Here is a 25,749-nt window from a genome sequence, read left to right as displayed (position 1 = left end):
ATTTTAAAAGGAATTACATCAGTTTAGTCTAAAAGGGAGAGACAGCTCAAAATAAAAAGATGCTTCTAGGCCTTGAACCTTTCTCAACCTGCTTCAATAGGAGGCAGGTTGAGAAAGCTACTCAGCTTCAAATATAAGCCATTTCTCATGGAAAATGACTCAGAGTAGAGCCAAAATCCTGTATGGAAGAGCCAAGAGATGAGGACCACTCTCAAGAAGAATTAGGTTCTAATTGACATACATTCTCTGCTCGTAGAATCATGACGAATTAGACATGTGTCCCACTGGAGTTCAGAATTGTTATGGAGCATTCACTGCATTGTACCTCCAATTTTCCCTCTTTTTGAACAAGAGTGGCTCTTACCTGTCTTGCCATTGTATGCTGGATGAGTATGGAGAAGAAAACTTGGTTCTTTAGTTCATGCATCTTTAGATTGAGAGCAACTGCAGTAAAGGTTACCCATGTGTACCTGAAACCAATTTATATGACAAAATTATGAGCCTTGAGCCTGAATCTGATGACATAAGATGAGACTTTCAGGTGTCTGGGGAGGTGGTGAATGCATTTTCCACATGTCAGGAACATGAACTGCTATAACCCGGGGTATATTATGGTAACTAATTTCCAAAGATGGCTTCCATCAAGCCCTTTTCTTCTTGCATATGCATAACCATTGAGAGGTAAAGGTTCTTCTTCCCTGTCCCCTTTGATCTAGGCTGGTCCTGTAGATTAGTTTGACCAATACAATATAGTGAAAATGATGTCCTGAGATTTCCAAGCCAGGACTTCAAGAGAACCCACAGCCTGTACTTTTCTCTTCTTGGAACTCTCACACTTGGGATGCTACTTCTTGGCTCCCAGCCATCATGACAGGAAGTCCAGCCACCATGATAGAAGAACCACAAGACACATGGAGAGAACTGAGGTGTGATAGCTGAGTTTCCACCAAACAGCCAGCATCAACTGCCAACCATGTGAATGAGTTGTCTTGGATGTTTCAAGCCCAATCAGGTTCCTAGAAAATTGTAGCTCTACACAACACCATGTAGAGCAGAATCAGCCAACTGATTCCTGTCAACTCAGAATTATTAGAAATATGAAATGGTTGTTGTTTCAATTAAGTTTGGGGGTAGTTTTTTAGTAACAAACAACCAAAATAACATAATATAATAACACATAAATGTCATGAAGTAAATAAAATGATCAAGAAACTCATTTCAAAAAAGAAACAAATGGAACCTAATCAAATTTACAAGCTTTTGCACAGCAAAGGAAACCATTAAAAAAATGAAAAGACAACCTACAGAATGGGAGAAGATATTTGCAAATGATGCAACCGACAAGGGCTTAATCTCCAAAATACACAAACAGCTCATACAACTCAACAAAAAAACAAACAACCCAATCAAAAAATGGGCAGACCTTAATAGTCATTTCTCCAAAGAAGACATACAGATGGCCAGTAGGCACATGAAAAGATGCTCAACATCCCTAACTATTAGAGAAATGCACATCAAAACTACAATGAGGTACTACCTCACACTGATTAGAATGGCCATCATTAAAAATTCTACAAATAACAAATGCTGGAGAGACTGTGGGGAAAAGGGAACCCTCCTACAACGTTGGTGGGAATGTAAGTTGGTGCAGCCACTATGGAAAACAGTATGAAGTTCCTCAGAAAGCTAAAAATAGAGTTACCATATGATCCAGCAATCCCACTCCTGGGCATATACCTAGACAAAACAATAATTCAAAAAGACAGACGCACCCCTATGTTCAAAGCAGCACTAGTCACAATAGCCAAGACATGGAAGCAACCTAAATGTCCATCGACAGATGAATGGATGAAGAAGATGTGGTACATATATACAATGGAATAATATTCAGCCATAAAAATGAAATATCACTTGCAGCAACATGGATGCAACTAGAGATTATCATACTAAGTGAAGTCAGAAACAGAAAGACAAATACCACATGATATCACTTATATATGGAGTCTAAAATATGGCACAAATGAACTTATCTACAAAACAGAAGCAGACTCACAGATATAGAGAACAGATGTGGTTGCCAAGGGGCCGGGGAGAGAGGGATGGACTGGGAGTTTGGGGTTAGCAGATGCAAACTATTATATTTAGAATGGGTAAACAAGGTCCTACTGTATAGCACAGGGAACTATATCCAATCTCCTGGGATAAGTCTTCTAAGACTTGCTTTATTTAATCATCACTTTATTCTCAGGTCATTCTCACTGCCAAATAAAATTACAAAACCCACAATTTATTTTTTATTCTCTTTTTTATTCTCTTGTCAGCGAACATTTGGGTGGTTTCAAACAGGGCTGCCTTGAACATTCCCACACACGTACTCTTGTGCACATATGGAAGAATTTCTCTATGGTATGTATGTAGAAGTAGAATGGTTAGGTTTTAGAGTACACAGATGCTTAACCTTACAAGATAATGCCAAACTGCTTTCCAAAGTTTATTAGTTTACAACCCCACCTTTAGATATCTTCTTGATGTACATCTTCTTCATTGGTATTGCATATTTCTTAATTTTTCAATCTGTCAGATGTAATATTATTCATTGTGGTCTTAATTAGTTGATCACTTGAAATTAAATATCTTTTCATGTGTTTCATGTGTTTAAGGGTACCTGGTTTCTGTCTTTTGCTCATTTTTTTACAGGACATTGAATAGAAGTAGTGATAATAGGTATCCTTGTCATGTTCCTGATTTTTAATGTATGCAACTTCACCATGATGCATTATCTTTTACATAATGTTGAATTCAGTTCATCAATAATGCTTTTGACTTTCAGATCTGTCTTAATAAGTGCTATTAGTCTGTAATTTTCTTTTCTCCTACCAAATGTGTCTGGTTCTAGTATCAATAAAAGTTATACAGGCCTCACAAAATGAGCTGAAGAGTATTCCCTCATTATATATTCTTTGGAAGAGTTTGTATAATATGTTGAAATAGTATGGTCCTTGAAAGAGTAAAATATCTGTAAACATGAGCTAGATGTTCTTTATCAAAAATTTTAAAAGTATTTTCTATTCAATACTATTAAGTCCATGTAGCTTGTGTATTTCTTCTTCAGCCAATTTAAGGAAATGGCACTTTTCTAGACCTTGGTCTATTTTGTCTGTTTTCAACTACATTAAGATGCTCCTGGTATTCTCTTATCATTTTCATCTCTGCTGTGGGTTAGGACCCATTTTTCAATCTTTATATTGTTTACTTTAGCCCTGTTTTCTTCTTGTTCAAATATGCCAATTTGTTTTGTCATGAAAACAACTTTGACATTGTGATTCTGTTTTCTAATTCATTGATTTCTTTCCTTTCCTCTGACTCCTTGCTTCTATACTGTGTTTATTCTGTTGTCCTTTTCCTAAGTTATACACTTAGACTTTAATTTAAGCATTTAAAACCATTTCCCTCTAAGCGCTCTTTCTGCTGCATCACCCAATTTTTCCAAATGTAGTATTTATAATTAGGTACTAAGTATGTTTTTATTTCATCTATGAAGTTTTTTTAAACTTGTAAAACCATGAACCTAAGTTATTTCTTATTATTCATTTAATACTAATTTTTTGAAATTTATTGTAACTTACTTCATGCCTAATACATGGTCAATTTTTGCTAATACACAATGCTTAAGAATATTCTGTTGATTATTCTAAATATGTTCATCGAATCAGCATTGTTAATTGCATTATTCAAAACTGTGTTTTCATTCATTTTTTGTCTAGTTGATTTATTAGTAATTGAGAGCTGTTAAAATCACGCACTGCTGTTCAATTTGTTGGTTCAGCCCTAGAGTTTATACATTTTGAGGTCATTTTATAAAGCATATACAAATCTAAAATTGTATATATTCCTAATAAATTGATCCTTTTACCTTTAGTGGTCTTCTCCATCTTTAATAATACTATAATAAAGTCTAATTTTGAGATGATAGCACCAAAGCTACATAAGTTTTCTTTTGCTATTTGCCTAGTGCAGTTTTTTCATCCTTTAAAAAATCCCATATCAGCCTATAGCTGATTTTTAAAAAACTGAATCAATGTTTTTAACTGGGTTTAGCCTATTCATATTTTAATTATTTGACTTGTTACTATTTATCTTACTAATTTTGTACTTCCCCCACCCCTAATTTCTTTCCCTTTATTTTGTATTGAGGTATTGTCTTCTTATTCCATATTTTTAACTTTTTTCTTTGGAATGATTCATCCCATATCTATCATTTAGCAGTTACACTTGAAATTTTACTACACATATTTAACATAATTTCAAAGTTAAACAGTACCTTAACCCATTTTCTGAATAATAAAACACTTCAGAACACTTTAATTCTAATCACCCCCCCATCTTATAAGCTACTGTCCAGTTTTTCAATTATATCCTATTTTAAAAGTCCACATTAATGTTGCATAAAATGTTTATTTAGTTTTATTTAGTTACAATCTTGCTTCTTATAAACACTTCTTTCATTATGATTGTTTTATACAAAAAACACTTTTGATTTACATGTTTTTCATTTATTTGCTTACTAGTTCTTCAATTTCAGATGATCCTTTTGGAGTTATTTTCCTTCTTGAAGATAATCCTTTTGCAATTTCTTTAAAGAAGTTCCACTGATGGTAAAATCTGTTTTTCACTTGAATATGTATTTATTTCAGCTTTGCTTCATACAGATTCCAAGTTGACAATTGTTTTTCTCAGAATTTTGAAGGCACTATTCTACCACCTTTGGAGTACATTGTTGCTATTGAGAAGCTTTCTGAAGTATCTGTCTTGCCTTCACTGATAATCTTTTTCCCCCTTTGATTGCTTTAAGAATCCTCTGTTTGGTATCTCACAGTTATACTACACTGTGAGAGTTATACTCTTCTGCTGGCACTTCTAGTATTCATAATTCTTCCTTCTATATCTCTTATCTTTTCCTTAATATTTATATTTTCTAGCACCTTGTTTCTCCTGGCTGCACATTGGATAATTTCCTTATATCTAGCTTCCAGTTTATGTATTGTCTCTTCATCTGAGTCTAATATGATATTCAACATGTCTAAGGGTTTTTCTTTTTTAAAATTGCAAGTAACATATTTCTCATCAAGCAGTTCCACTTGTTTCTTTTTCAGATCGGTCTCTGGTTCCATCCTTCACGTATGTTGATGATAAGACCTTGGAAAATTGAGTCCGAAGTTTATATCTACAGGTTTTTTCTCAAGCTAGCTAGTTTCAACTTGCACCTGGTGATCTCCAGCCATGAATAATATTGCTTATCTTAATCTATGGGGATCTGGGGCCTATATCTTGTTTCTGCCAGGAACTATAGGGTATTACAAACTGAGGCCCACTTCAACTGTCCTGGATGGGACATCTCAGATCCAGATTTATCTCCTTGTTTCTGGTCTAAGGAAAACTGCATATGGCAGTGCTGCAATTGGTATTTGTCACCCAGGCAACCACTGTCAACCTTATGCTTAATATAGTTTTCACAATTTCCAGATCAAAATGTGTTCATTTTGTCAGGGAGAAAAAATAGAGGTGTAGTTCTTGGAGATTTCCCCTACTTTCTTTGAGCCTATTAATGTATTCAAAAGGAGATTTTATTCAGGATCTAGTTGTTTTGCAGTACCTAATATATTACTGGAAGCAAAAGTCTTATTTAATATATTAGGTTATGATATACTAACCAGAGAAAGCTCATGATTTATGACAATCCTTGCTGATTCAAGAGGTCTGGAGAGGTTTCCTACCTCCCAAATGGAACTCAATCAGTATTTTTGAATCAGTATAGAAAGGTCCTAAACTATGAACTTATCCAATAAGTTTTTGCCCCACTTTGCAGAAATTTCTCCTATTGTTCTATTACTAAGATATTCAGTCAACCCTGACTATTCAAATTTCCAATGTCCTGATCAATATGTGGTTCAGGTCAACAGGACTAAAATCTATGAAAATAAACCATCATTTGAACATTTTAAAAAATAGATAATAACGATTTGTTACATGCAACTTCCATCTAGATTCATAACTTTATTCTTGGAAGCCTGAGCCACCTATAATATAAGCAGGGCTAAACAAGGCAGATGGTGATTTCATTTTAGTCAGAAACACACCTAATAGGCATTATGGCAGCAGATCTGACTGCTATTGTCTTAGACGCAGATGGATTGTTTGCATCATTATTATTCATAATTGTTGGTCAGTATTCTCTGGATGATCAGGAAGCTCTTTGTGCCTCACCCTAATCACTGAAGTAATGAAAGGAGATACCCGCAGCAAGGGCTGCAACTGCAAATGCTGCAATCACACCTAAAAGTAAAACAAACACAAAACAAATGGAAATGGAATGAGCAAAAGAAAGGCTTAAGTGATCCTAGGCTTTGAAATGTCGGTAACTGATGGGCCTAAACAACAAGAACAACATACACACACAAATACATATACTTACACACACACATATACAGGCATGAAAAGCCAGCAAAGTCTTAGAGGAAAATATAGCAATAGGTTGAAAATTATATTTTACAAAGTTGGACTGGTAATCATATACTTCACCACCTTCGTTAACACCTTAAAATAAAAAATTATCTTTCTTATACACGAGTGCACTCACACACATCTAAGAGACAAACTAATACATACTTAAAAAGGCTTCTATAAATATTTATATTGACATTTCAGCACTCTCATGCTACTTAGCTTAAACCAAAAAGACATCTCCAATGGGCAGGAGTCCTCAGTAATTACCATACGAAGTCATTTATATAGCTATTGAAAACTACAGAAACTAAATCTAAGAATTATTAAGCTTGGGTTGGTAACTTTTTTTTCCTGAGTATTTTAAGTTAAAAAACAACAACAAAAAGAAAACTGACCATAGTAGTCTAGACACACACACACACACACACACACTTAGGTACAAAGAATTTAAGTAATTAACTTAACTTATGAGTAACTGACATGAAAAATAACCAAAGTTTCTGGCTTCTCTCAGTCAGTCAAAAATCTTAATGCTTATAAAGCATTTCTCAAATTGGCATTCAACTAAACAACAGTCTACATGTTCTTTGATCAATAAGTCTGAAAAATGTTAAAGTGACTGCCACACTTCTTGGAGCCTTTAAAATACTAAAATGCATTAGAATTTCCAGACTTGAATTTGACTTTTTTCATAGAGCACCTATCAAAAACTTCCACAATAGCAATCCTGGGAACACCAGCTTGGAAAACACTGGCCCTACTATACTAACTGATTCCCAAAACTCAACATGTGTTTCTTCTAAAAACACCAAAACATTTAATAGGAAGTGTCATCTTTTAGGGCACTTGAGACAATGCTTTATTTATAAATCTTTCTCTCAGGGCATACCACTTTCTATTAATACTCAATAAATATAAGCTTAATCTAGCTCTTTTAAGAAATGAAATGAAAATAATTTTAAAGTAACAAGAAAACTCAAATCCAAAATACCATCTTTTCAATGTTATAGAAGAAATATAATACCTATGTTTTGCTGAATTTTCAACACTATTGTAGTTTTAATTGGCTGTTTTGGTGGTTCATCATCTGTGTTGTCCAATGAAGCTTCAGTATTCATAGAGGAACTTACACAGGCTGCAAGAGGATAATAAAAATAAATCCTAAATAAAATGAGATTACTGCTTAAAAAATGATTTTTAAAGAACATTATAAAAAACATACAGTGAACTCCATTTTCCTTCAACCTGACTTTTTTTTTTAAACTTGCTCTTTATCAAATGCAGGCAAATTAAATTTCATGGACTATATATAAAACTGATGTACTTTTAAAAATACTTTATGGGGACTTCCCTGGTGGCGCAGTGGTTAAGAATCCACCTGGCAATGCAGAAGACATGGGTTCGAGCCCCGGGCCAGGAAGATCCCACATGCCACAGAGCAACTAGCCCTGTGTGCCACAACTACTGAGCCTGCACTCTAGAGCCCGCGAGCCACAACTACTGAGCCCACGTGCCACAACTACTGAGGCACGCGCAGCTAGAGCCCGTCCTCTGCAACAAGAGAAGCCACCGTAATGAGAAGCCTGTGCACCACAACGAAGAGTAGCCCCCACTCTCCACAACTAGAGAAAGCCTGCACCCAGCAACGAAGACCCAATGTAGCCAAAAATAAATAAAATTTAAAAAAAAGAAAAGAACGATTCAATTCAATGACCTCAGCTTCTACCTTAAAAAAAAATACTTTATGTACTTTTATAAATGATCAAAACCAAGGAGCCACAGAGCCAGTTCTGAATGACTCCCACAAATTATAATCTGATTACTATATGGTAGTGGAGATAAATGATACCAAAAATCAAACTAGATAGGAAAGGGTAAATTTTGCTCTTAATTGGGATTAATTTATAATATTCTTATTGATGGTTTTGGCAATTAATAATTTTAAGTAATCAGTAATAATAAAAGTAGGGATCAGCAAACTGTAGCCATGGGCCAAAGTGCAGCCCATGGGCCAGACCTTACATGCTCTGCAAAGCCTAAAATATTTACTATGTAGCCCTATACAGAAAAAGTTTGCTGACTCTTGATCTAACCTGAATTACATGAGCAAATTGGGACCATAAGTTTGACCTTAAAACAATTCAATGTTAAGCAAAGTAAGTACATTATCTCATTTATAGTTGGAAAATAAAACCTGGGACATTAAGTGCGTATTTGAGGGTCATAGGCAACAGAATGAGGATTCAAATACAAGTTCTCTTTCTACTTCATTATGGTGACAATAATTTGTGTAGGTTAGCCAAGCTGAATTTATTTAACACTGACTAAAAGTGTCTGAACTGAAAACATCCTTAGGGATCACACAGACCAATGGTTTTCTTTTTTTAAACTAGTGCTAGAAAATCTGACAGAAAATCCCAGTATGTAAAATAGATGAAAGCAGAATTACTCTAGTTGAAGCAGGGATGAAGGACTCCTGGAGCCATACTCCCTCCTTCCCCTAAGAGGTGACAGCAGAGTGCTGTTCTATAGAACTCAAGGGAACTATGTTTGAAAACAACTGCAGTTGATCCTTAAACAACATGGGTTTGAACTGCATAGATCCACTTACTCATATGCAAATTTTTTCCCACTAAATACACACTATATGATCCATGGTTGGTTGAATCCATGGATGGTAAACTGCCCATACGGACAGCCAGCTGAAGCTGTATGTGGATTTTCGATTGCGCGAGGGTCAGTGCCCCCAACCCCCATGTTGTTCAAGGGTTAACTGAACTTCATGTTGATCCCTTTATTTACAAAGAAGAGAAGAGAACCCCAGAGTGACACAGTAAATACTACTATTTAAATTCAAAGTAAAATAGCTTATTGCTTGGATTTAAAATATCTTTTATAGACATCTTTGTATACCAACATACTGGCACATGCAGATGTGCTCACAAGGATGACACATAACTTACTGAAATAATTATCAGTGGTACCGAAATGGGTGAAAAAATATTTGCCTGCTTCTCATCAATTTCCCATGAAGAAAAGTTTGCCATTTTGAGAAATAATCCTTAGTAGTCACCTCATTAGAATCAAGGCAAAACTGTTCTTTTTTTCCCTCTTTGAGCATATGACTAAAGTACTTTAAAAACAAACACAAAACGTTTTTCTCTTTTGTTCTACTCCCATATCAAACTAGTCACAAAGGCCAACAAATTCTCATGAACTGTCTCCAGAATTATTCAGTCTTCCATATTTCTACAGCATCCAGTTTTCTCGGGGGCTGTTAACACTTTATTTCTAGACTACATTAGCCCACCAGCTTAAAATTTCCCCTAACTTCATCCATATGTCTAAAAGTTGAATGGAGAGTACAATTTTATTCATTTTAAAAACATACACTCACACACACACAGAACTTCGGCTTTTTCTTTTAGCAAATATCACTGCTAAAAAGCTTTTTCTTTGGGCCACTAAAATCCTTATCTCAGATAAAAACAAAAATAATGGATGAAGCGTGAATTATACCTATTTGCTACAGGAAATTTTTTACTTTTTTACTTGAGTACCTATAGATAAAGAGCACAAAAATGGTTTTATTTGTCATGTCATATTACTCACACATTTAATACTAACTTGTTATTTGTGAAGAAGAGCATGCTCTAAGAGGTCAAGTCCTCTGTATAAACAATTTACTTCTATTAAAAAAAGACATTCCATTGCTCTGCTATTTCCATTTTAAAATCTGTCATTCAAAATCATATTGATTTGATACAAAGCTGAGACAATTTTACTGAAGCAGAGCATTTTTCAAGGATGAATAAATCCTTACCATAACAATTTGTTTGTCTGTTTTTGGTGGGGCCATGAAGAACTTAATTCAAATCTCAGATACTGTCATTTTTACCAATACCTTAAGGTCATCTGAACTTTAAGTGCAAATGACATGTGATTCAATAGGAAATTAGATCTTAACCATTCCTTAAAACCAGGTAATTTTAACTGCAGACAAATCTCAAATTATTCATGTAAGAAAGCAACCTTTCTTAAGCAACTGTCAACAAAGGAGAAGACAAGGGCCATGATGAATGCATGTTAAATTGTATATATATTCAATTTCATTCTAAGCTGCTGATAGGTAGGACTATTTAGAAGCTTAAAATGAAATGCTAGCACTTGAACTCCTTAGTTAGGTGTCATCTTCCAGATCCCTAAATCCTAAGTTAATGAGGTTTCACTAGTCAGTGATTTAGCCATTAAAATACATCTTCAGCATTACTTTTTTCCCTTTATAATTAAATTATCAATGTTTAATCAAGCAATGAAAATTAATTTCACCTCTGATATCAAGACAGAATTGGCAAACATGGGTTTCACCAGATTTTAAATATGTGTCTCCAAATTTGCTGATACTGTGGATAAAGTACATCTGAATTATTAAGTTAATATCTACCAGGAGACGACTAACACATTTAAGAAATTTTAAAGCCACAGTTATCCCTCACCTTAAGTGAGTCATTTTGACAAACAAATTGTTCTTCATTCCTTAAGTCATTTTAAAGTATGTTATTTTAAAATACTTACTTGGCAAAATACATATTTTAAACATAGCAACTACATTACAGAACAGAAATAATTAAATAATCAAGCAAATAATAACACCAAATACTTGGAAAATAAAGCTTGATACTTATAACAAGTTTAACAATCCTAAATGTACAGTAATTGATTTCAAGTTTGAATTTGAACATTTGAACTCCACTTTTCATGGTTTATTTTACCTGGAAACCCTAATTTCAAATAATTAGGAAAATCTATGCACACTATATAGCATTATTCTTATACTTTAATGTTTTTCATTATAATTCAGAAGGTCCATTATTTAAAAGTTTTATAATAATTCTAGTAAATATCACCTTACATTTATATATCTCTTTCTGTTTAGAAAGTATTTTCCCTAACATTTTTACTAAATTCTAGTACCAACACCAAAAGAATTTGGGGTTCAGAGAGGACTTGTTCAAGGTTACACAGCTGTAAGTGGAAGACCTGGACGCAGCTAAAACATCTTGGTAAAATTATGCATCTAATATTTTTGAATAAATTAATAAATGAAAGAATAAATGCAAAAGTGAACATAATTTTAAACCAACAGAATGTATATGTAAAAGCACTTAATTTTTCTATTAAAATGTTTATGTTTTTACCCTATCCCATAATTTGGAATGTGTTATTTTGCTACTAAATAACTATATCATTCCTTCTAATTCAACAAATACTTGATGAAGCAAAAATAATATAATTCTAGACAAGTCCTATTCTTGGCCACAATAAATCTGATGCCAGTGTTCAATTCCTAAACAGCTTAGAGTTACTTTTACTGCATTCATCCTTGAAAATGAACTCAAATGTTACCTGCTCTGAGAAGCTTTCTCTGAATCACTTATGGGATAATGCCTGTGCTAAATGTTCTGATAATTCTCTGTTCATTCCCGTATTATTGAACTAACCTCTAGTTAAAGTGAAATATAATAGTAATAATAAAGAAAGAAAAAATGGAAAGAATTTACTAAAATTTGAAAATACTAATGTCAAACCTTTCTTACTATAGATTACAGGTTATTGCTAACCTACCATCAGAATATTTTTTCTGAATGAATTATTAGCCAAATCACTAGAGACCCTAAAATTATGATCATTAATCTTGATGTTCTTGAGTTCTTAGTTACTCTTTGGACCTTACTACATGCCCTGCAATAATTAATAATGCATACAATTCTATATTCCAAGTCAGATTATAGGCTTCTTGAGGAAAGGAATCTGGCTATTGATTTGTCATCTATAACACTACCTTGAACAGAGCAAATGCTTAATAAACATCTAACAAATAGACATACTAAATGCTATAAACTAGAATTAATATTTACGGGGCAACAATTAGTGTTACACGTTGTCATATGTTTTTAATGTTCTACATCCCTTAAAACGTTCTGAACTATTGAGCCATAAGAGCAATGACCATTATATCCTTTGAAAATCTTCATCATGTTCAGTGTAGTGCACTACACAAACCTTAAAAACCTTATATCTCTCTAGGCATAAGCTTACAATTTTTCAAGCATAAAATAAGTATTAAAAAAAGCTGTGCTATAGTTTCCTAAAAATGACCAATTCAGTATATGTCAGTCAGTTAGGAACAAATATTTATGAATACCTATCATGTTTTAGGCATGGAACTCAGATAGAGAAATAAATACTCTCGAGAAACTTGCAGTCTAATATGAAAGATTAATATTAAACATGCAACTGATGAGTTCAATAATTACAAGAATGGAAACTAATACAAAAAAGCAGCAAAACACTATGATTAAGTATAATGGAGACACTCAATGGAGGCACTCACCTAGTCTGAGCACATAAAATTATCTACCCAGGTCAAAAAAAAATTCTATTTAGCTCCTTGAAGACAGAATCAGTATCTTATTGAATTTTGGTTCCCAAACCCTAGGACTGACAAAATCAATAATCTGTTCAGTCAGCAAATATTTACTGAGTACCTACAATGTGTTAAGGCTAGGTTCTTAGGAAAGTGCTAGAAATGACAGCAGTGAGCAAGAAAGGAAAAGTCCCTTTCCTTGTGAACCTTATGGAAAAATCAATAAATGTTTGCTGAAATGCAATATAAAATTGTTTCATACGGGTTTTAATTTATTAGGTTTTAGTTTTATTTGGGGGAGGCTGGCAAGCAAGGCTGCCATAGTTGCCTCCTTAAGAATGTATTACAGTGGTGAAAGCTACCTGGATTTTTATTTTAATCTGTCTTAGCAATTTAAACAATGGATATTAATCTGTTATTAATTGAGATTAATAACTGTAACTAGTTTTAAAGTATTACTTATAAAGTATTGAATAAAATACAAACTAGTCTATAAATGCTTATATTTAAAATATGACACAAAATTAAACAAGATAAAAATATTTCAGACAGATGGTAGTCTTAAAAAAATCTAAATGAAATCTCTCTCTTCCTATTCTTTTATATCTGATTTTTAAAGTAAGTTGTGAATGGGGCAAGTTTTGCATACAGTGCTTCCCTCAGTCATACTTAATTTAGCAATGTAATATGCATTAAAAGTGTGACAAATAATTCAAAAGAATATGAAAACTACATATGATAACAGATCCAAGCTTCTACCCAACAAGTGAGAAATTACACTGACATAAGATGAAATTAAATGAGGATGATGTAACATCATTTATTTAAGTTAAAACAATTGTTTTAAATGATGGAATTAAGAGGGCTAGGCTAAAATAAGTACCTAGATCATGGAAAGTAATAACCCTATAGTCTGTCCTGGTTAAGTGTCACAGAAAGGCAGTAAAACAAAACTGTTGGAAAAAAAGCAGACTCTAAAACCAAACTGCCTACATTTAAATTCCAGCTCCACCATTTATTAGCTATGTAACCCTGAAAAAATTACTTGACCTTTCTGAGCCTCAATTCTTTTATTGGGAAAACTGAGCTAACAATAGTATAATAATCATTATAGGGTTCTTATAAGGACTAAATGATTTAGCATCTGTAAGGCTCTTAAAACGGTGCCCGGCACATAGCAGTCCTATAAAAACAATAGCTAATATTATTGGAGTATTAGGTTCAATTAAGGGTAACGTATCTCAAGAAAGGCAAGCCAGACTACACTGATATTTTAAAAAGCAGTTTTTAATCCTTCTTAGGTCACCAACCCTTTGAAAGCTATAGATCTTTCCCCCCAGAAAAACATTATACAATTATGTTCAAGCGGTTTAGGGATCTCCTGATAGCCAACTATGACCCCAAAATTTTGGACACCACAGGTTAAAAATGTCTAATCTAAAGAAAGGTAAATAAGGTGGTAAGGAAAAATGAGGTCTAGAAACTGTAATAATGAGAACAGTTAAAGGTATATGGGAGTATTTGGCTTTGAAATATTTAGAACATGACAACTGCCCTCAATTTAAACTTAAAGCAAAGCCTCAATAAAGAAGCAGTACAGTTGACACTTGAACAACATGGGTTTGAAATGCACAGGTCTACTTACACTTGGATTTTTTTCAATAAATACATACTACAGTACTACACAATCCATGATGGCTGAATCTGTGGATGTAGAACTGCAGATATGGAGGGCCAACTGCAAAATTATACATGAATTTTCGACCACATGGAAGTCAGTGCCCCTAGCTCCTGTACTGTTCAAGTGTCAACTGTACTCATGTTTAATTGCTCCAGATTACTGAAAAAGTAGAGGTTTCAGGAAGGCAGACTGGAATTCAGAATAAGGAAGAAAAAAGTCTAAATACCCATAGATTTCAGTATTATATGAAAGAGGATGAACCAGGTCAACTCTAATGATCCCACGTAAAACTAATTCAAGTTATCAACAATAGAGTTGGTCAAGAACTACTGTTAGGCACTAGTGACAGAATTAAACAAAAGCAAACAAAAATCTCTGCCCTCATGACTCTAAGATTAGTTGGAAGAAACAGCATAGTCATAAATCTGGAAAAACATATTTCACAAAGTAGCAAACATTTCTACCAGTCTACTCCAAAATCTATCACTTAGAGAATATTCTATAGCTATACCTTTAAAAATATTAGTTTTCAGGGGACTGAAACATAGCTGCAGCTTGAGCAATTTAGAGGTTTTTTTTTTTTTCCTTTAAAACAAACTTACTATTCCACATGATTAATATAAACTTGGAGCTGTTGAAAAAACAAGCCTGGTGATCCCCAACTAACCTGAGGCTTTACTGACAGATTTGAAATTCACCAACCAAATACTTACTTGATTCACCATAGAAACAACAGGACTCAATCACTCTACTCTTGTGGGGAATGGGAATTAGTTAAGCAATAGAAGAATAACTAAGAAATTAGAATTAGAAAAAGGACTTAAAAATGGTTATATTCAAATTTCATAAACATTTATATTCAGAAGTAACCTAAAGACTTTCTATGATATCAGAAATTTCAAGACTGATAAATGTCTAGATACTCAATATTTATGGATACTTGCAAATAACTACTTTTACCACATATTTTTAAAATGTTTCAGGAAGACTGTCAAACACATTTATTTATAGACACGTTTTCATATCCTACTCTCACTAGAAACAAAAACAAAGCAAAGCAAAGCAAAACAAAAAAAAAACCTTTTAAAATGTAAGATGAAATATGAAAGTAATGGTTAGGGGAAGAATATGTGTACACAATTACATAGTATGGCAAATCTATGCTCTGTAAAAATAATCTTGATCTAATTTTTGGAACTGCCCATTTTAGCTTAGTTTCCCAATTATATGAAGGGGATAGGAAAATAACAGCAAATAGTATGAAGATTTTTTTGTTTGTTTTGTTTTTGTTTTTGTTTTTGCAGTACGCGGGCCTCTCACTGTTGTGGCCTCTCCCGTTGCGGAGCACAGGCTCCGGACGCGCAGGCTCAGCGGCCATGGCCCGTGGGCCCAGCCGCTCCGCGGCATGTGGGATCTTCCCGGACCGGGGCACGAACCCGTGTCCCCTGCATCGGCAGGCGGACTCTCAACCACTGCGCCACCAGGGAAGCCCTGAAGATGTTTAATAAAGAGTTTAAAAAACTTCTGTAACCTGATGCTTAACCAAATAATTAAAATAACAGATTTTGAGAAAACTTCTCTTATAATAAAAGAAATCCCTTAAAGCTATATATTTCTACCTGTTTAAGACTGAACTTGTTTTATGAAGATCTACTTGCTAGGCTTGGAAAAATCTAAAGTATCTTAAATTTTGGTACAATTTTCCAGGAAACACTGCATGTTTATATACTGTGTAGAAAAACAGACACATTTTTAAATGCCTCAAAAGTATCAAAGAGAACTAGCTTTAAGGAAATCTAAAGACATGATACTTAAACTAGATGTCCCATAGGTAACCTCAGCTATAGTCTAATATGGTTCTTAAATAACCTCATATAATTACCTGTGTTTATTTCCTCTGCAATTTCCAAATCTTCTATTTGAATCATATGATCTAACATCTCTATAAAATGGTCTCTAATTTCTTCAGCTGACTCATCACCAAATTTATAATCACATAACATTACAGTGGATCCCGGAATGGGGACAAAAACTCGGTGAGGGAGGATGTGGAACTCTTTTTCAGAATCTAAAAGGAGAAGAAACAATATCAGTATTTAGAAGGGTCTGTCACTGGTATCAGTGATAAATATTGTGTAAGTACATGAAAGCATATGCCAAAAGAAATAAAACCTTAAAAGGTCTTTTCATTTTCTAATTGATCTCGCACAAAATTGCTTACTGAATTCTTTAACTCAATACCTAAGGCCTCTGCAAGGGACATAAATGATACTCCCATGAAATATAAACTCACCACTGCCTTCAGTGTGAAGACATTGTTGATTATACATTCTTATATTATCCACTGTCCTATGAAGGAATACCTAGGAGATAATTTTGTCTCAGAAGTTGTTTTTCTTTGTTTTAACCTTACAAGTACTGAATTTTCTAAACAATTTTTCCCTTTTTCATGCAAGCTCATAGAGCCAAATTAGTGGCTCACCTACATCAAGTGTATAGGTCATGATAGCATTCATTTCTGTACTCTCACCACTGACTTCATCTTACATGATGTAGCACCCTAATCAAGCATGTGTAGGACATTAAGATACACATTTTCTGTACTAATCTCACCACCAACTCCATCTTGCTTTCTTTTTCATTTTCCCTTTGCCTCGTCCTCATTATTAATACCTACTTTACCTTCTTAACTTGTAATGCCTTTTTGTAAATAGCCTTAAATCATTTTTAGAAAAAATAATCTGGACCTAAGTAAATAATGAATATTTCATTCTTCTTTCAACACACACATTTCGCTCAATTTCTAACATAAACACATAATTATTGTTTGGCTCAAAACCATGACTCTGATGAAGTATCAACAAAGATAGACATTTTGTGTAAAGAATGACTTTTTTCAGCACTGGATATGATTTAAAAAGCTACCAATGTACATACCAAGTAGAAAACCAGGGCTCACTTTAACAGTAACCTACCTTTCCTTGTCAAGAAGCAAGTGGTAGCTTTATATGACTGCAAACAGATGACAATGAAGAATGCCTTAAGTGTCATAGGAAATGCCATGACTTAAATATGTGTTCCTGCCAGATTCTGCTTAATACATTGTTTTCAAATGAGAACTGGGAGAATTTTACTCTTTGACCAGACTGCCTCCTAGCTGTAAAATTATATTACTGCAATTTGTCTTATAGCATGTAAACTGTCCACACATTGATATTAGGAATATAGTATTTTATTTTCGGCCATAGTTTCTTAAAACAGGTTAAGTTCAAAACTTTCAAAGGTGGCCTAAGTGTAATTGGCATGCAAAATTTTAAAACAATTTCAAACTGCATTAATTCTAGGTTTGCCTGAAAAAGAGACAAATATGCTTGCTTATAAAATCAAATGTTAAAGAATTGGTTGCAATGAACTTGTATTGCTCATTAAAAAAAAAGCGCTTACAATTTTCAAGTTAAAGTTAAATTAAACATTTATTATCTAAATAAGACCAAGTTTTCTAGCTGGTCTGAGGTTTAAAATGGGAGAGGAAAGCTTTAAAAAAAAACATACATCTTAAAAAGTACTCAAAAAAAGAATCCTTTAGGCGTATTCCCATAGCAGAGTATTTTGTTCAAAATTATTTAAATAAGTTCAAAACAGAGAAAAAAATTTAAAGTTAAGCCAATATGATAAGAATTGAGATTTTGCTGGTTAAGTATAGAATCCTAACTCATACTGGAATATTACAGAAAATTTTGTAGAATAGGCAATATCTGAGCTGACTCTTAAAAGATAAACAGACATTTGCATGAAGGGATGAGAAGCGCGATCCAGAGAGTGGAACCATGACTACAGGCAAAGAGAAATATAAATGTTCTGAGAGGACAGGCAGTATGGATGGATGTGGATGTAGGGATGGAAGAAGGTAAGAGATTTCATAGTTGATGACCTCAGTTTTCACGATAAGTATGTCATCTACTGAGAGTAAGTTGGGCAGGACTGAATGCAGGCTGATAGAGAATAATGAAGAAAGTCTGGAATACTTCTTAAGGGAAAGAAAAGGGGAAGACCAGAATAAGTAAAAGGACTGACTGGAGTTCATATTTTATTTATTATTATTATTTTTTTACTGTCACCTGAAGTATTAAGTTCTTTCATCTGGATAGCCAGAATTAAAAAACTGTTTACTTTAAAGATTAAGAATGTAATGTTAATATGCCCTTTGCAGACTTCCTTATGCATGCAAAAAATATTCTAGTTCAGGTTAATTTCATGGCATGCATTCTAGATTTTACCATATTACAAACCTACAAGATTTTACCAGTATATAAGAAGCATAAGCAAAACAAATATTGTGTATTAACACATACATGTGGAACCTAGAAAAATGGTACAGATGAATCGGTTTCCAGGGCAGAAATTGAGACACAGATGTAGAGAACAAACATATGGACACCAAGGGGGGAAAGTGGTGGGGGAGGGGTGGTGGTGGTGGCATGAATTGGGAGATTGGGATTGACATATACACATTAATATGTACAAAATAGATAACTAATAAGAACCTGTTGTATAAAAAAATAAATAAAATAAAATTCAAAAAAAATAATATTGTGTTAGCTATTCTAGGTCTTGTGCCCCTTCATACAAACTTTAGAATCAGTTGATATCCATAAAATAACTTGCTGAGATTTCAACAGGAATTTCATTGAATCTATAGATCAAGTAGGAAAGAACTGACATCTTAACTATATTGGGTCTTTCAATCCATGAACAAGAAATATCTATCCATTCATTTAGATCTTTGATTTCTTACATCAGAGTTTTATAGTTTTCCATACACAGTTTCTATGTATATTTATTATATTTATACATAAGTTTCATTTTCGGGGTCCTATTGTATTGTATATGTTATTTTTTCATTGCAAATTCCAATTGTTCATTTACATATATAGGAAAACACTGACTTGTATATTACCTTGTACGCTGTGATCTTGCTAGGACACTTATTAAAGAGTTTTTTGTATATTTTTTGTGACTTTTCTAGATAGACAATCATATTATCTGAAAAGTTTTACTTTTTCCTTCCCTATCTGTATATATTTTGTTTCCTTATTGCACTACCCAGGACTTCCAATAAAATGATGAACAGGGAATAAAAAAAAAAATGTCCTGCTGGGATTTTAACCTGCATTATGTTGAATCTATAGATCAATTTGGAAAAAGTTGACATCTTAATAACATTGAGTCTTCCAATCCATGAGCATGGCATCTTTCTCCAATTATTAGGTCTTTTCTAATTTGTCTTGGCAGTGTTTTGTAGTTTTCAGTACATAGATCTTATATATATTTTGTTAGATTTATCTCTAAGTATTTTATGGTTATTTGAATGCTATTATAAATGGTATATAATTGTTTTAAAATTTCCAGTTTCTTCTTACTATAGAGAAATATAATTGAGTTATGTATATTGACCTTGTATTCTGGGACCTTGGTAAATTCACTTATTAGTTTTAGTAGTTTTATTTTTAAAGATTCTTTTGGATTTTGTGGGTACACAATCATGTCACCTGAGAATAAAGACAGTCATTTCTTCCTTTAAAAAAAAAGAAAGCTAAGTAAAATGAGGACTAAATTTAAGATCTAACAATTGGGTGTATATATATTCAACTTCAAAATTTACATGTTCATATTATTATACCTGCAATATATTTTTTAATCTTGATATCTTAAGATCTACTAACATGTTGCTGGAATAATTATTCTCTTACTACAGTTCAAAAAATGTATACTTACACTTGGTCCATTTTTGAAACATAAGGCTACATTCCACAAAACTTAAAGTCAAGAAAGTTTAAATACAACCATTGTTAAGTAATTCTCTTCCTTCAGTACCTTCAACTTAATAGTAACTAGTATTAGGGACTTTAAAAACATCATCTTCTTTCATCTCACAGGCTCGAAAAATAGCTACTATAATCCCTGTTTTTCACATAAGACAGTGGATGCTTAGACAGGCTAAATTATTCACCTGAAGTCACTCCAGTAGTGTTAGAGTAGACACAGAACCCAAGAACTTCAGTCTTTGCTCTTTCCACCACACTACACTGCCTATTCTCTCTTCCCACAAGCTCACAGGCCACTCAATTATCAGTGAAAATATTCTTTCATTTTGTAAAACTGTAAGATTAGATGGTAACATTAACTTCTATATATCAAATTTAAGCTATAAACACTGTTATTAGAAGTAATTAATTTTACTGATTGGACGTCAGCAAAAATTTCAAAATACCAATTCACTAAATAGAATACTAGAGCAGTCATTTGATAACCTTTTTATGAAGCATTTGTAACGGAAAGGAATATTTAACTAATGTGTGTGATAAGGTAGACCTTTGGCATTATTGGTGGATATATCCCCATGTCCCAGAAAATCCTAAAATTCACAGTTCAGTTGTAACACATACTGTTACTCAGAAAGTGAAGTAGTGTTTAATACCATGAGAGTTATCACACACAAAGTCAAGCAGCAAAAACAAAGCCACACAGATGACACTGCTAGACTAACTGGGTGGCTAAGTGACCAGGTTTTACATACTTCACAAAACAAACTCTCAATCCAATTGCTGCACGTAAATTTCAAATTCATGTCTCAGCAAAACTATACATTATTAGTGGATGGGTTATTCCACTAATAATAACTTCAGGGTTATTTGTGAAGAACATGAAGGACAGATGTTAAATCTGGAAATTCCAGGTATCTATCATACCAGGAATAGAAAAAAGATTATAATCAGTCCACCAAACCTGATATACGGGCTATTACAACTAAAAGAAGTTAGTTATACACAGGAGCTATGCTTTTCTCCTATAAAAATAAACATATTCCCTTAACAAGCTAATAACGTATGTTTCAATTATGTACATATTCAACCGTGAATTGCAAATCCACCTGAATAGTAGAAAGGCAGATAAATGTGTAGCTTCAAAAAGCATACTCAATATTATATTTTCTTTTTGAGTAAAACAATATTTTTCTAATACAAATTACTGAAAAGGTATAAATTGTTCATGTTTCTCAAAAGATGGAATAGTTATAAAAGGTTAAGACACCATGACCCAGCCTTTTTAAAATCTAGTAAAGTCTGTTAGAGAATAGATGAGACGTATATAAACTAGTACACACACACACAAAAAAAAATTGGAAAGAAAAAGAAAGATCAATTGCCTATACACCTATTAAAGACTCTATTATGTATAATGGTCAACACTAATAAATTAATGGCATTAAAATGGTAACACAGACAGTCTCTTCCATCAGTGGTGGTGGGAAAACTGGACAGCTACATGTAAAAGAATGAAATTAGAACACTCCCTAACACCACACACAAAAATAAACTCAAAATGGATTCAATACCTAAATGTAAGACTGGACACTATAAAACTCTTAGAGGAAAACATAGGAAGAACACTCTTTGACATAAATCACAGCAAGATCTTTTTTGACCCACCTCCTAGAGCAATGGAAATAAAAACAAAAATAAACAAATGGGACCTAATGAAACTTCAAAGCGTTTGCACAGCAAAGGAAACCAATAAACAAGACGAAAAGACAACTCTCAGAATGGGATAAAATATTCACAAATGAATCAACGGACAAAGGATTAATCTCCAAAATATATAAACAGCTCATGCAGCTCAATATTAAAGAAACAAACAACCTAATCCAAAAATGGGCAGAAGACCTAAATAGACATTTCTCCAAAGAAGATATACAGATGTCCAAGAAGCACATGAAAAGCTGCTCAACATCACTCATTATTAGAGAAATGCAAATCAAAACTACAATGAGGTATCACCTCACACCGCTCAGAATGGGCTTCATCAGAAAATCTACAAACAACAAATGCTGGAGAGGGTGTGGAGAACAGGGAACCCTCTTGCACTGTTGGTGGGAATGTAAATTGATACAGCCACTATGGAGAATAGTATGGAGGTTACTTAAAAACCTAAAAATAGAATTATCATATGCCCCAGCAATCCTACCACTGGGCATATACCCAGAGAAAACCATAATTCAAAAAGACACATGCACCCCAATGTTCACTGCAGCACTATTTACAATAGCCAGGTCATGGAAGCAACCTAAATGCCCATCAACAGATGAATGGATAAAGAACATGTGGCACATATATACAATGGAATATTACTCAGCCATAAAAAGGAACGAAATTGAGTCATTTGTTGAGACGTGGATGGATCTAGAGACTGTCATACAGAGTGAAGTAAGTCAGAAAGAGAAAAACAAATATCGTATATTAACGCATGTATGTGGAACCTAGAAAAATGGTAGAGATGAACCGGTTTGCAGGGCAGAAGTTGAGACACAGACATAGAGAACAAACATATGGACACCAAGGGGGGAAAAATGCAGTGCGGGTGGGGATGGTGGTGTGCTGAATTGGGTGATTGGGATTGACATGTATACAGTGATGTGTATAAAATTGATGACTTATAAGAACCTGCAGTATAAAAAAACAAACAAACAAAAAAAACAACTACTACTAAACTTTCTTTGGGTTATTTGTATGGAAATATGTTAATATAAATGTATCAGACATTACATGCAATTTCTAAAAATCTTATATGTTCTGGTATAATGTTATAAGTCATAATTCTAGTTATTTCTTTAAAATGCTTATCTTAGAAATAACTAAAAAAAAAATGGTAACACAGTTTATCTATTCTGGCAAAAATTCACACAGAATTTTTCTTTTTAAATCCTCCCTGAAATTATTAAATGTTGACAGATTTACTATTACACGGTGTTCAAAAACTTTTTTTTAGGTGGCAACTGAAAATTTTCATTCAATAAGAAAAGTAAATTATTACATATTGTTTTAAAAAAGATATATGCAGTTAAAAAGATAATATTATCTATTATATCTTGACATCTTAATATATCAATTGAACACATGCAAAAAAAGTACTTAATATTATACTCATAACTTTTTTTTCTGGAATTTCATTCAAAAGCAGATCCTCAAATAGTATTTCACAACGATCAGCAACTGTATTCAATATATCTCTTTTCATGGCCTATGGAAAACCAAAACAAACCACAATAAGAAATAAAATCCATTTCTTTAAATTTGCATTATTTTATTACCAAAACCCGCCACATAAATTACTTCCCTGTATAATCATGTCCACTAAAATAACTAGTACGTCATTCCATTTGTCCATTTATGTAACAGGCTTATCTATACATTAATAGTTTAACAGCAAATTTACCCAGACTTCATCTAAACAGTAAGTTTAAACCAAATAAATGAACAAAATTTTGCATCTGAACAAATAATGCTAGTGGTCCAAATTAGAAAATGCATAACTATGACAAAAGTGCCAGTCATCATTTTTTAAATTTCTAAATTATATTGATTATAGAACAATACCTAATAATTCTTTGTAGGTGTACTTTTCCTGTTATTTAAAAAGTTCAATTTCCTTCAGAAGAAATGATTTCAAATATACTAATATGTTACAACTGTGGAACACTTAATACACTTGTATAATCATCACTTCAAAAAGGTATAAAAATAGACATTCTACATGAAAATCTTGGGACCAATTACCTGGTACATTTGGACTGCCCAACAGACTGGACTTTTATCAGTTAAAATCAAATGAATAATTATGAAATTTGAGATTGAAAAAAGGTAAAATTTTAAGATTTTTGAGTAATTATGTTAACATGCTTCTGTTTTTCATATACCAGTTATTCCTTTTTTTTTTTTTTTTTTTTACCTGTACAGCATCTTTAACCTTGGGTTTATTGCTATGAATATAAGCTCTGCATTTCACAGCACCCTTAAGGTTTACAGAGCCACTGCAGATCTGGACTGTGGCTGTGGATCTGTGGTCTGAATTCAAAAGCTGAAAGACAAAATCTGTTTAGATTCTAATAGCCAATGACTATTAATTATGTGAAACATTTAAACATTATATATGTGAGTCATTTCATGAAGAAGGAATTTTTAACTGAACCAGGTGTTTGAAAATATTCCCCATAAATTTTTAAAAGGCCTTCATATTTCTCCTTATAAGTTACATGTTATTTTCTAAGTATTTTGAACATACTCTGAAATTAAATACACTACATTTAATTTTTTTCTTACTAATATAACCATCTAAAGTACCAATATTCATTAAACATACATTATTTGCAGATTACTCAGATAAGTACTATTAAGATGAAAAGATGTAAAAAGAAGATATGATGTAGTAAGAGAAGGTACACTATGCAAGATTTGCACAAAAATAACTGGAATACAAAGCAGGATGTGATAAATATGATAAAATTACAAGCAACATATAGACACTCATTTATTTATATATTTTTAACTCATAACTTTTATAGACTGAAAGTAATGCTATAGGCTTCACAGCAAAAAAAAAGCAAGTCAACTATGCCCGTCACCAGAAAATGATACCAGTGATTGTCATTTTCACCTCACAGACCCACTCTTATTTAATCAAAGTAGGGTTAGTTTATGCTTGGTTTTGAGCTTTTTCACAGACATTTTTAACCTTATCATTTCAGTAAGTGCCAAAACAAGGAGAGGATCGAAATTTGAAAGTACTACTAGAGGCCCATAAAATCGCACTGGAACAGAAAATTATGACTAAAAAAAAACGGACATGGTAAAAATATATGTTCTAAGTGTACCTGAAATAAATATTCAACAATAGGGTCAATTCTGAAGAACAGAAACAAATCATACAACTTGTGACCAGTGCTAACTAACCATGTGCCTAGGCAGTAAGAAACAGTCAGGAAGTGATGAGGACAAATGGTGAATCAAAAGACTTGAATATGCAGCCACTGAAAGAGCTTGAATAGTCAACATCTAATGTAATTCAGGCAAAAGCTAAATTTTCTTTAAGAATTTAAACTTAAACACAGTCAAGGTCTTAGTAAAAAAATTTGTCACAGACCAAATAAACAGTCCAGAAGATTCCAGGTCCATGCAAAAATGTCAATCATCAAACCAAGCAAAAGGGTGATGATGCTGATACTCTATTTGGAATAAGCCTCTTATGATACTTGTAGAGATCACTGATATATCAATAAGTGGAGTGGAGGAGGAGTAATGGG

General features: G+C 33.2%; 1 protein-coding gene across 3 annotated transcripts in view; it reads right to left on the bottom strand.

The window, feature by feature from the left end:
* Positions 1-6,265: 6,265 nt before the first annotated feature.
* Positions 6,266-25,749, bottom strand: part of ODR4 (odr-4 GPCR localization factor homolog) — a 35,100-nt gene continuing 15,616 nt past the window's right edge. For all 3 annotated transcript variants that reach the window (XM_007451146.1, XM_007451147.1, XM_007451148.1), the window contains 6 exons: positions 24,399-24,527; positions 23,601-23,690; position 22,528; positions 16,495-16,680; positions 7,529-7,639; positions 6,266-6,333 (listed from right to left, as the gene is read on the bottom strand). In XM_007451146.1, coding sequence (XP_007451208.1) covers positions 6,266-6,333; positions 7,529-7,639; positions 16,495-16,680; position 22,528; positions 23,601-23,690; positions 24,399-24,527 — 585 coding nt within the window. The remainder of the gene's footprint in view (positions 6,334-7,528; positions 7,640-16,494; positions 16,681-22,527; positions 22,529-23,600; positions 23,691-24,398; positions 24,528-25,749) is intronic.

This window comes from Lipotes vexillifer, unplaced genomic scaffold, assembly GCF_000442215.2.
Source record: "Lipotes vexillifer unplaced genomic scaffold, Lipotes_vexillifer_v1.1 scaffold343, whole genome shotgun sequence".
In the NCBI taxonomy this organism is placed as follows: domain Eukaryota; kingdom Metazoa; phylum Chordata; class Mammalia; order Artiodactyla; family Lipotidae; genus Lipotes; species Lipotes vexillifer.
This window is presented reverse-complemented; position numbering and strand designations above follow the sequence as displayed.